The 13196-nt window shown below is 37.8% G+C and overlaps 1 protein-coding gene and 1 long non-coding RNA gene across 2 annotated transcripts; one reads left to right on the top strand and one right to left on the bottom strand.

Annotated features, from left to right (window-relative positions):
* The first annotated feature begins 3311 nt into the window (after positions 1 to 3311).
* Positions 3312 to 4616, top strand: LOC149039002 (uncharacterized). The gene is made up of 2 exons (XM_089183776.1): positions 3312 to 3579; positions 4201 to 4616. The coding sequence occupies exons 1-2, from the start codon at positions 3559 to 3561 to the stop codon at positions 4591 to 4593; spliced, it is 414 nt and encodes a 137-aa protein (XP_089039902.1). The 5' UTR covers positions 3312 to 3558; the 3' UTR covers positions 4594 to 4616.
* A 7350-nt stretch (positions 4617 to 11966) lies between these two features.
* On the bottom strand, positions 11967 to 13173 carry LOC149039001 (uncharacterized). Its single transcript, XR_016180119.1, has 2 exons — positions 12839 to 13173; positions 11967 to 12539 (listed from the first exon to the last, which is right to left on the bottom strand). It is a non-coding gene; the product is annotated as an uncharacterized LOC149039001 (long non-coding RNA).
* Positions 13174 to 13196: the final 23 nt, after the last annotated feature.

The following is a 13196-nucleotide window of genomic DNA, read 5'->3' as shown; positions in this document are numbered from 1 at the left end:
CTAGTTAGAAATTCTAGATCAAAAAAGGCACCAAGAACTCCCCATAAGATGGGATATGAATGTTATATCTGAAGCCCAACTTCATACAAGGAACTGGTAGAGTTACTACTCACTGACCAAAAGAGTCTGGTTTTGAGTTAACTTCAATGTCTTCAGAATCCAATAATGGCTATGTGTTGATATTTTGACTGCCGCCATGTGCGTACAAACGCCTCGGTAACAGAGTAAAAATTTTATTTCATTTTTCATTTTATCGGAATCTCTAAACCATCAACACTGAGAGTTTAGAAAAGAAAGTGGAAAGGATTTAAGTTTATTGGTATAAGTACCCGTCTTTAAAACTCTTCCTGTCCAAGCGCAACATCACCTTCAGCCCTTCAGCCAATCAAATTTTGCCTCAAGTAACAACATAAGAATGCATAGGCAAACAAGCGTGTACTGCGTTATTTTTTATGATTATAATGATTTGGAACTGACTTAAAAATGCTTCGATACTGATTTGCTCTAATAAAACGTTCAGAAGCAATGATGCATTCAGGTGAGCAGGTGCTAAAGTGGTACGAACTACGACTTCCTAAGATTGACTGGGGTGGGGGATAGGGGTAGGGAGGCTAGGCTTTGACGAAGAACGGTATATGATCTCTTTAAGACTGGTTTGGACTGAAATGTAACTTCCCCTGTGTGTAGTTTCTTTCAAACGATACAACTGACGATATATGCAGGAATTGAGATTAGCCCACGCGCTGGTTACTGTGTTTCCTGCTGCTTCGTCGTGCTTACGCGATCTAGCCCTGTAGAAACAGCTGTCTACAGTTGCTCTTTGTCTTTGAGTTTTTCATTCTGTTATACCGTTGTCGCCTTTACTACTCCATGGTGCTCAGTTTACGACTAGTGATTAATACTTGCAGTCTTTAAAGTTAAACATGCTTTTGTCACTTGTGTTAGGTTGTAAAGGGGACGATGAGGATAAACCCTCTAGCCCGCGGCCTAAGAGTGACTAGCATCTATTTTCGCCTTTCAGAATCGCCCTTGAATTAAACATTAAGATAATGAGAGTAAAGGAAATGATCACCGATTAAAGAAACTCTCGTTATTAAAATAGTTCACCTTACCAGTATCAAAGGAAATACATAGAGAACAGTTTGAAGATAAGCATGAGAAATTAGGATGTAATATGGGTTAAGTAGCAACGTGTGGGCGACAACACACACTGAGACAGGCTGGCGATGGTATGAGAGCGATTTCGCAACCCGTTTGTGTAAAAACCATCTTCAACTTCTGGCCCGAATGTGACACTCACAGGATAGGAAAGATGGATGGATCACTTATAAAAAGGAAATATGATATATGTCTGGTAGAAATTTTTTTTTTCGAATTTCAATTAATTTCTAATTAAATTTCTTTCAAAAAAACGTTCTCTGAATAATTTAATCATGTTTATCTTTTTAATGATGTTATGTGCAATTCTGAATTCCTCGGTTACTCGGTTACTCGGTTATTCCTTTTTTTTTCTCTTCACTTGTGAGGACGATCCCAACCGTACACTTTCCACAATATCAACCGCAATTCAGCCCTAATTTTATCATCATAAATGAATGAGTATTGGGTATTTTAAATTTATGTTAAGCTTATATATAATGCATCTGCAACCACGGGAAACAGGTGGAGAGATCTTTTTTCAAGCTCTAAACACATTAGTCTTCAATTTGCTGGTGTTTAATTCACATGCATCTTAGAGCCCTTGAAAAATAAAAGCAACGTCCGCGGATGTTATTCAGAGGCGTTTCGTCTAGGCTTTGTGTCGCGGCAGACACCGTTCTAAATTCAGAATTTGGTGCCATACCAACCCCAAACTGATATTTCACAAGTATATGAAAATTTTTCTAACTTGAATCTTAGACTAAAAACAGGAAGGTTCATAGGTCAATTTATTTACTTTTGAAAAACTAAATTATCTATTCATTTATTCTGGACACATGCAGGCTGTATCGTCAAATGAATCTACTATGTTTGACATCAAGCTGATGAATGGAACTTATAGTGAGATGTACATTAGTATCTCATTAAAATGCCTAAATATTCCCAAATTAGCAAATTAGTTCGAAAAGCAAATAAGTTGATCAACACGAGCAAATTGTATATCATCCGATTGCAACAACTTTCTATATCAGTGCAAATTTTTGAACTAAAATACTAAATTTTCAGACCATTTTCTAAACATGCGAATGCTTATTTGATCGGTAATTTTACGGAATGTAACTCAGTTTTTGAAAGGTGGTCGAATTTTCAATAATCGATGCTTGGAGAGTTTGGCTAAAAGCAGTCTTTGAACAAAGCAATTATCAGGGATTTGCCCCTTTCAAAGCTAACACCACTAAGATGCTTGAGCAAGCTAATTTTAAACTTCCCAAGTATTGACATTTTATTTGAACTTAACAACGACGCAAACGGAGTTTAAATTGCCGCCTCATGTTTAATTCAGTTTGGTTTTTTTCTCGTTCTTTCTGATGACTTTTGACAATTTTAAATCCAGTTTTTAATCCGATATTGTAACACTGCGGAGTAAAAACTGTGTACTATTTCTCTGTTGCGGAAAATTTGATAAAGGAAATACAACTTCCTCAAAAACCTGAAAGGGATAGCGCACGTCAGAATGTCATGAACTAATTTTATTTCATAATATTTCATAAGTTTATTCAATATCCATCAGCCACATTAGAATACACAAATGCAGTATCATCTTTCACTAAGATAGACACTTCGAAAGAAAGGTACCGATCATTGGAAAACTTTCTACTCATACTGTTTAGATTAAATATGAGTTTACGCACACAGAAACTTCCGAAGTTATATTTAGAATAAATATGGAAACCTCTTGAATGTGCACGGCAGGAGACTAGCACTTTTTACCTCATTGAAAAAAATTTGATTAAAAAAAAAAAAGAGGTTTAACATCTTTCGTGCGGCTGACGTGGCTACCATGACATTTTAAATAGGATCCTTTAAGCGTGTAAATTACCCACAAATGTGGGAACTAATGCATTATGGCTTCCACTAAGTTTAGAAACAGAAAAAAAAGCAAATCGACCGACCTGGAAAGGAAGTAGCGATGAATTGGAATCGAGAAAATGTTTTAGTAAGGCACAAAATTACTAGAATTACATGGCAAATTTTTACTACTGATATAGTTTAGTTATTGTCATATTTACCAATAGTTGAATCAAGTATGTCACCCTTAACCATCTGTCCTCACTAGTTAATTTAGCACTTCCTTAACTTCCTTAAATCGACAAGGAAAACTTTCAGCTTTTAAAAAAGCTAAATTTAAGCTATGAAAGGCCAAGATATCATCATCTGTGATATGTAGATCACGCTTTCGCAATCCTAAGTAACCCTGAAGAGTTGCTCTCTGAAAAACTTCTCCAGAAAGTGAGAACAAAAGCTCTTAAGAACCACCTGGTTTTACTCCAAACAAATATTAAAAGGAGCTGAACGCAACTGAACGCCAGTGTCTTTCGGCCGACGGAAAAGACAACTGTGAGGAAACGTAATATCGAAATGCTTCGCTTCTTAGCTCACGTAAGTATCAGCGATTTGCCCTCTACTTGTTAATTTTACTTTCGGTTGGTTTTTCGGTCGTCATTTTATAGGGAAATCGTTCAATGTCAGGGGCACTTATACGAAGGCGAAAAAAAAGAAACTTTTTCGTTACACAGTTTTTTGGGGCTTCGCAACAATTTCAGTGAACAAAAAACGAATCCCTCTTATTCTTGTTGTAAGTTTAGATTTTATTACAGTAATTTCCTTAGTTACGAGGTAGACCGCCAAATTCTATGGCTTTGTTAATTTGGATGAATTCAAGAAATTTTTTTTAAGCTTTCTGAAGGTAGTCAAACTGACAACGTTTAAAGATAAAGATGGACCAGTCTTTTCGCTACACATATTTTATGTTAATTAATGCCAATTTTTAGATTGTTAGGCACTAAAAATGCTAGGCTAAATCTATGGACGAAATTCGTTTTACACGTTGCCAAAAAGCCTAATCATAAATGTCCTGAAACTATTGTTGACTTCTGTACATATTTTCGGTTGAAAACAAATTACAACAACAATCAAACTTATGCAATAAATTTTCCTTCACAATTTTGAATTCTTATAAGCGCATGCTCACTAAAGCACACTTACCTTCACCAACGACAGGTGGTTCTGATTTCCTTTGTTCTTCAAGTTACCATGGCAATGGGAGATATAAGTAACGACGAGTTACTGTTAACCGGTGTGCCTGCTGACGCCTTAGGTGACGAGCAAGTGGACAAGGATCTTCCCAGCGAGGGAACGGGAAATAAAGAGCCAGAGATTTCAAAGTATATTCAACTTAGCGAGTTGTTTAAAAGACGTCGGTCTTGTGTCAGCTCTATGCGACAGAAGGTTGTATGCAACGAGTTAAAACTTGTATTCGATTGCTTCTCATCCGGTCAGGCAGCTTGTCACGAAAATCAAGCCCGGTTTTGTGTTCCAGAGATGAGGACTACACAATGTGGAGAGATAATCACTGTCGGTTGTAAATGTGGGAAAAAAAAACTTTTGAAATAAATTAATTCACCTGACTCTACCAATTACATTGATAGCAATAATTGCCAAACTCCAAGGTGAGACCATTAAGACTCTGAGATGCATTGTTTATGCTGAATATTTTCTAGTTTCAATGCTTGCGCAAGATCTTGCTTCAGATAACTTTTAGTTAAAAACGTTTTTGCATTGGAATATTTTGTTCTATGACGAGGTTTCGAAGTTATTTGCCATTGCGTTATTTTCATGTTTAAACCCCGACGAGTACAACTGCTTGTCCTGACTATCACACTAGGCCAAGTAAATCGACGGAACTTCGTGCAATTTTCGGTGCATTCATCATCGTGAGTCACTGACGCGAGGATAGTTCTAAACGGATTCGAGCACACTCGGATTACTTGACGAATTCGCATAACTGAGATTTACGCGCATTTTATTTATGTTATAATCGTTACGAAAATGAGCGCATGTAATTTATATACGAAGATGTTAACACAGTATCAACCCTACTTCCAGGTTCTCTAAATCTTTGCCATCACTTTGGTGGCCCTTCCTTTTCGCGAAATACTTCTTAAGTTTTGACGATTCCCGCGTCATCTACACATACTGTTACTATTTTCAGATATTTTCACGTGGCAATCGATCTATCAACTTGCAGTCGTCAGGTTTGTGTGAATTGGTTTCCTAGCTGACGCTACTAGATAAATCGATTTGCTTCATAGCTCCAGTCAACACGCGCAGAGATTAATGAAACTTTGGCTAATCGAGGCAAAATAAGAAGAGTCGTCCAGCTATTTAAAAACTGGCACTAACTCCCCAACAAAAGCAACCCCAACTCATCTCAGTAGATGATTTAAAAACTGCGAGGAAAGAGCTATCTTGCTGCTGCACGGTTTGTAGAGTTTAGAAAAATTTCGCCTGGACCTTTCAAGCTTGCCGTCGGATAATTTAAATGCCAGTTGATTCACTCTGTTAGTCACGTTCTTTGATAGTTTTATTATTATACTACATTTCTCATTTATTCTTTCCTGCCAGATGTTTGCCTTTGTCGCTCCCTTTAATTTGTTTACCATAGATAAAAAAAGAAATTTTCTCCCTTGCAGTGATAAAATATCTATCTAGCATGACGTTTCTCCTTAACACCGTACCCGACTGTGTTTCCGGTTGCATTATTATTTTACTCCCTTTTTCGTTTAGCAAAAATTGTCCACTCATTTTCAAAACATGCCCAGTGGTCTAAAGGAAGGAACTAAAAACAGTTTAAATGTTATGCTTGCAACAACTTCCCTTAAACAGCTAACATAATTCTATTGTCTGTTTTGTCCCATGAGCATTTGGTTATACACTTTCAACTCAACTTTGTGCTTTGTATAATTCAGAACTGAAGATGGCAGAAGAACTGTCGAAACATGTCTTTAAAAAATGTCGTATATGTTCTTAAACAGCATATTTCCACCAGGAGCAACCACGCAAAGTTTGAATATCCCTTACTCACATTGGTATACGTAAGATGCACGTGTAGCACTTATACTATGTGCACATTCAAAAGCGCTTTTTACTTCAAATTTCTGAGCTCAAAGCTTTCTTAAAAAGAAACGTTTTAAGTTGTCTAATCGATAATTGCTACGGGTTCTATAGGACACGAGCAACATGTGCGAAGACGCGATCTCCAAGCGTAAAGCAGTTGACTGTTGGAGCGAACAGAAGAGATTGTGTTGAAAAGCGAAGAGCATAATTAGAGGCTTGTTTAAGACACGAAAGATCCTAAGTGTAGGGTGGACTTATATTGTTTAACGACTTAACCATTCCTCATTCATAAGGAAGGCAACGGACAATAATCTTACACAGGATATTTGTTTGAATTTCACTCTTGAACGAGGTAGTAACGTTGCGCTTATCAAAGAAATATACCGAATGGTTTACAATCAAAATCTTTAAATGGAATCATCCCTACGATATCATTATTCATGGCGTCTAATTTTTATTCAGAATATTTCTAACATTTTTGCTAGCACTGAATTTCATTGTTTCACTGTTTCACGTTCAAAATCTTTATTTATTATGGATTGGATGAAGACCACCACAAATTAATTATCCAATCTACAAGTCGAAAATTCTTTGCTCTGTTCCTAAGAATGGACAATGTTTCTCATGATATTAAATTTACATTTTATTCTAATGTTCTCATTTTGTGCTCAACCACTCGAAATGTGTATTTAACTAAAGAGATGAAATCTTAATTATATCTGCAACGATTGGAAAGAGCTAAAAATACACATGTGGTAATGTTTGAAATCATGCATGATCCTTTGCAATGATAAAAACGAAAACTTTCTTACAGATCAGCAGCGCTGTTCTAAAGTGGTGTTATATTATTCTAAAAAGTCTTTATTAATAATGGAACTACCACCCGATTTCGCCGGCTCTACTCGAAATTATGCTTTTATATCCTGTAGAAGAAGCTCATAATAAATCAATAATTTGATAACTTAATCTTGATGTCCTCATCATAATATTGAAAAATTCTGGAATAGACATGGCTAGAAATCGAAAAGACAAATTACGGAGTTTAAATGTGGCGGCTGCATAAGGCTTTCTGTGGGAAAATTTTGAAAATCAGATACAGTAATTTTCTGGAAGCGTGTACTAAAAATGCCCTCGTCTGAAATGTATTAGAAGAGTGTCCAGATCACTCACCTCCGTTCTCAAACTCTTACGATTTCGCTACGATCTGCCCCAGTTGAGGAAACTTTAAACCTTTTTGGTGCGCTAAGTGTCTTAAAATGGCTTATGTTGGTCAGCTAAAGCTTCTCCTGCAGCCACAACAAGGGTTGTTTTATCAATTGCCCACGTCTGTTCGATCTCTTCGAAAGCCAACCTTCTACTTGAAGGCTATTTGAAGTCATAAAAGTGTGAATCCACGCTGCCAAACGACTTCCAAAAGTCCAAAAAATTTTTTTTTCTTATGGGTCTTGTTCCCAGTCGAGACGTTGACTCAAAAACTAAAATTATATGATCTGAAAACATATCAAAGAACTCTTCGATCGCCATTTTGTAAAAACATAGTAACCTAGCCTGTTATGGACAATACCGCTACAGGGCAGCTGCTGAAGGCTCAAAGATTGACATAGATTGCAGCATTGGCGCGAAAATAATTTGACTTGAAAAACAAAATAGTAAGCTTCTTACTTGGACAAGATTTTAACAGCTTCCCAAGCAATATCTCGGAAAAAAAATCGGCTGTGCTAAGCTTATCGAGCGCTTTGTAAAAGGTAATTTCCGACATCTTTTGATGTTTGATTTTACTGGGATGCGCAGACGCAGTAAGGTGAAACGCAGCTCGTGTTGCGTCCGCGACATCAGCCGCTGACTGACCTCGATTTCTAGCCATGATTTCTCTGAGAAAAAAACCGCACTTTTGTATTCAAATCTACATTGTACTGATTGGGAGCTTGAGAACCCAAACTTATCAGGGTAAATCCCAAGCAAAACTAAAAAGCAATTGCGTTTTTATAAAAACTGTTCCTATCAGGCAACAATTCAATGCTGTCCTTGTGTTCCCATTAGTTGATTATACAATTCTAAATACTTCAAGCATTTTCTATCAATTCATGATAAACTGCACTATTCCAATAGATTGGAAAGGGCTCGAAACTGACAATAAAATCACACGTTGAAATTAAAACCATTTTTAAGTTAGCCAAAATATACATGCAATCTGGCAATTCCATTTACGTCAATTCTAGGTTTAAAATCCAAATTGTAACCCAAGATGAAATATGTTTCGTCTGCTTAGAAATATCCCAACATTAATCTTTTATGGTACAATGTTTTGCTGTGTGATCATTATTACTGAATCGGTAGTAGGTAGTATCCTTGCAATATTTTTAGAAACTTGAATGCAAGCTCTCGATTTCAGCTTGTGAAGCAACATTGTGACACTGGCATGAACAGATTTATATTTGCTCCTATTATGTAACAGTTCCACTCAGGTTTTTGGCTGATGTCTTTCATGTCCAACTGTGTGATCTATGTTTTATCCTATTAAGGCAATTGTCGGCAAAAGTGTAAACATTTTCCTTGCCTACTGCTGTGCATATAGGCTTGATTACGCACCTCTGAGAAGGATGTATGGCCTGCGTACAGTTTTCCTCGAATGTTGTCAACTTGTATGGCCTCCAAATTGACTAAGTAGTCTTTATGGTCTTCCTGTAAAGAAAAAATCGATCATCTTTGACATACTGAAGCAAAAATATTGAAGGTCAACTCAGGACAATTCCAAACGTAGCTTCATACGGTAAGGTTTTGACAACGCCACATTGAAGCCGTATAACCACAATTTCGGGTTCTGCCTTTTTCATTTCCAGTTTCATTATATGGCAGAAATGATTGGTCATAGGAAAAATTCCTACAAGCAGCAAGCAGAAAAAAAAAGTTTACCACTACGTGGTAAACTTCCCTTTTTGTGGTAAACTTTCCCTTCTTCCCTTTGTTTACAATCTGGTTGCTATGGTGCCTGATCATAAGCCAAATTTATATCACGTCCCGCAGTTCCGTGTCACCCACGCAAAGTTCAAAACACGCAAACGTCGAGTGGGCGCAATGTAAGGAACTACGGATAATCATGACAAACTAACGCCTTATGTTGTATCACAAAGGAAGTGTTTGTTGAGGTGCAACAATATGTGGAAGTGAGAAAAGAAACTACTCGTTATTTTGCTCGCTTGAGAGTGATGCTACAAATTAGAACTGTGGCGGAACCTTGTTTAGACCGATATTTACTTTTAACTAAATTAAACGAACTTACCTGGTCAATGTGCGAGGCTTTTAACGGCTGGGTTACTCCAACTGCCTAACTTAAAGCAAAAGCAACTTGAATCTCGACATACCTTGGAAAATTTATCACGTTTTTGATCGTGCCGAGAGTATTTTGTGGTCGATTTTTGGGAACCGAGGCAATGAAATAAAGGTTGTCATTTAACCTGCAGGGACCAACAACTGTGTCGTAGGTGCAACTGTTCAGCAGTAACAGAACTAGAGAAACAAATAAACAAAGTAGTTCTGAATAACAAATGCTTTTCATTTGACACTAATGCGAGACTAAGATAAAAATAGAATCTCCCTCGAAGATTTCAACCCTAAGGGCTCTTTAGTAACAAACTTCCTGCATACCGCTAGGATGAGCGTTGTCGCAAAGTCGTATGTTTAAATAGATCAGAACACGCTTTGGGGGTCGTTTTGTCAATGGAGGATAAAGTTTCGACATGGCTGCATTCCTTGGGTCAACAATCATTGGCTAGAAGGCTGAAGGCAACGAGTTGTCTTCCAAACTTTGCAGGAGAAGTCCAAGTATCATGTATTAATTTAGTGATTACCTAGACCAACCTGAAGGTTGGTAAGCGTAGACGAAGGCTGTAACGATCTTCTGGACACTTCCACCAGCTGATTATTTTTGAGTGTTAGTCTTAATGTCAACAAAAATGGGATTTCACTTCGTATGACCCTTTCAATTTCCAAGTCAGTAAGTTTCCTCTAGAAAGTCACTTCACTAAAACTATCCGTTATGCAAAGAATCATGTGAATAGGCTAACACTACAGCTAAACGGAACTCTGGTGAATTTTTCCTACACATTCCCATGCGCATCACAAATAGCGTCAAACAAAGACGATCTGCTTCAAGCAAAAAGTATTAATTATTAATACAATGATCGAAAAAAGAGCCTCCTTCACGGCGAACTCTTTCGTGTGTCAGTAGAGCTGAAAGAAGAAATATCTACGGTTTCGGGTTTCGGGTCAAGTGAATCATGAAAGCTGTTGTCCGGATTGATGAGAAACGGGACATAAATTTAACAAATAAGCCACGGTCCATTGATGCTATTTGAGGCGCTTCCATTTCATGCTAACAGACAGCTACAATTTTACATTACAGACAGAAAAAGATAATAAAGAATATTGAGAGTGAGATATTATAACTTCAAGTTTTTAATTTCGGTAATATTTTTTTCTGGTGGAATCGAGTCGTTTTGTCTTTGATTCGAAAGTCACCCGAGTACAACATGAAAAGTGAAATGTCTTATTTGCTCTTGTGTGGCCACAGAGGAAGCTTTAGGGATAAATATTCCTTGGTTTTTTTCGATAATTGCGGTTGCAGAGGTGGCTAACAAAAACTATGCCACGAGCCAGGAAAGAAGTAGATTGCTTTCTTCCACAGTTAGTTTTCCGCAGTTTGGGAGAGTTTGAATAAAGCAACCGGAACCACGTCAGTTGTCCTTTGCAAGGAGACGTGCACTTAGGATTGCCTCAGCAATATAGAGGGCAGAAGACGTACGGAAACGTCAAACCTGATCATAAACCACATGTCCATGGGAATTAGACAGAGATTTTCAGAAACATTAACGCTTGAGGCCATCAATGGAAACTGTTTGTACTGCAAAAACTTAGGTTTCTGTCTCAGTGGCTTCCAACTGAGAATTTCGAGATCTTTCTTCTTTTAATTAAATGAAATTGAACCAAGTGTGTACAATTTTTTTTTGCTGTAACATTTGTACTTGTTGGTGAACATCATGTTGAAAGAAACATTAGTAACTTGCACACATTTGTTGAAAAATACGTCAAGTGGGGGAACACTGCCTGTACATCAATATCAGCATCTATTGACATTTATCTCTGAGAATGCACCATGTAAAACCCGTACGCGATGCAAACAAATTGCACCGGGTCCTCTTGGCCCTCTTTCTGTGGGTCACTTTTTAAAAGCTCCTCTAGGCGTGAGCCGATCTGGTTCCGCCTCGCCCAGTGCTAGCACGGCTGTTAGGCCGATGGTAAACTGAGATTCTTTGAGTTATCATTTACATCTCCATGATTGCTAAAATAGTCTTCCTGTGCTGTTCTGAATCTATATAAGCCGTATTTTTGCAGCCAACACTGCTAAACAAAACGAGCGTGCAGCCTAATCACATCGACGGTACGGTTCAGTTTCAAGTTCCCACCTCAGAAATTACCATCGGATCATTCAACCGAATTCGTGCGAACACATTACGATCACTGTTAACGATCTCCATACCAACCGGCATCGAAGGCAGAGCAGGCGAGAAAAATTCAATAACCAAACAGGTTCCGACAATTTACACCAAGTATAAAAGCCTGGAGACTAGCAAGTTTCAGAGGACTAATAGAAGAACAGAACACCTTCACGTCGACGAAGAGGAGAGAAGAATGGATTTTAAAACTATCTTTATGGTGGGTTTTCCAATTGTTCAAACTATACTTATAGCTAAATTCATTTTAGTTACAAGAAATGTCGGTTTATGGCTCATTTGAAGCTAGACAATTTTGTTTAGGGAACGTGGTCGAGTGATTTTGGCCGGTGTGCTTGAACAAGAGATAAGCTCTCGGCTTGAAATGTTTCCTTTCCTGGTATTCATATGTTTAACATCATATACAAGCAAGTGTTTTTTTTCTTATGAGTAGTACCACTCTTTTATCTCTTGCAATTTGAAAATAGACAAACGAAAAGAGTCCTTAAGAATTGAACGGTGGATCCAACCAGGTATGTTCTGACCATTTTCGTTGAATCACTGAATAAATTGTGGAATGAGTCCTTTGTTTTCTGAACGCACTGACATTAGTACTTAAATGAAGCTTTTCATTTTCGGTACAATTTTGCAGAAAAGGAATGTTGATAAAATTGCTTTCATACTTGTAGATCAAAATTTTCCTTCTTTACCTCAGTCCATCGCAGCCTATCAATTGGTACAAAGTTTCCTTCTCTACAAAGTATGTTCAAGTCCTGTTAGAGTCCCTGAGTTTCCAGAAAACCAGGCTTTAGCAGATCTAAAGAATGGCAGTGAATCTACAGGTGCGCTGTCCGATAAACTGTCTTCTTTACTTGAACTGCACGAAGAAGATAGGCAAAGGAGCAGTACAGAAAACCATCCTCTCCTCTCACGAGTTTCTCGCTCACTGAACCCCTGCGAGGAAAAGAGAGTCCGAAAGTGGAATCATTGTCTTGAAAGATATATCATTGAGGTTCATTGCAAGAAGCATAGTGTTAGTTGTTACTCACCAGGCAATATTCCACCGAAATGCAAGAAAAATTTCAAAATCGTTTTTGGTGCAAGTGGTTCTTGTACAATGGCTTCGAATTGCACTTGTGCTGCGTGACGCAATTTTTGAAACCATTGCACAGGGCCGTTTCTGAGCTCGCCCATCGTTACTATTGAGTATGTGATATATGTAGTCGTTATAGACATAAGTTATGCTGATTTACCTTTTGAACGAATCAAATAAATTATATCTTAATCGTAAACAACAGCCATTGTAGATCGTGATCGCCTCGACCGGCATAGTGTGCTCCTGAAAAGGAATGGTGATGCTGACTGTTTCGAAAACTTGGGAGGAAGTGATAAACAGAGTCATGACTTCTAACTTCCGCTAAGGATGTTAAAAAACGTCTAACTTTGTCACCTACAGCAATCCATCTACCAGGACAACCCTCGCCCTGATGATCAGACTACGCAATAAACTTGATCTTTTCAGATGTACTTCCAAGTTTGTCGAGATTTCAAATGAACGATAACAAGCTTATTTCGAAGTGCAGCATTCGTGGAGAGTTAGCACCTTAAAAA

The sequence above is a fragment of the Pocillopora damicornis genome, chromosome 10, assembly GCF_964200805.1.
Source record: "Pocillopora damicornis chromosome 10, jaPocDami1.2, whole genome shotgun sequence".
In the NCBI taxonomy this organism is placed as follows: domain Eukaryota; kingdom Metazoa; phylum Cnidaria; class Anthozoa; order Scleractinia; family Pocilloporidae; genus Pocillopora; species Pocillopora damicornis.
The sequence above is the reverse complement of the archived record's forward strand: the minus strand, read 5'-3'. Positions and strand labels throughout refer to the sequence as shown.

What these genes read in the sequence shown, in the direction of transcription:
- LOC149039002 (XM_089183776.1), top strand. Translation starts at nt 3,559, where the DNA reads ATGCTTCGCTTCTTAGCTCAC. An exon ending in TGCTTCGCTTCTTAGCTCAC is followed by an intron (nt 3,580 to 4,200) that starts GTAAGTATCAGC and finishes CACCAACGACAG; the next exon opens with GTGGTTCTGATTTCCTTTGT.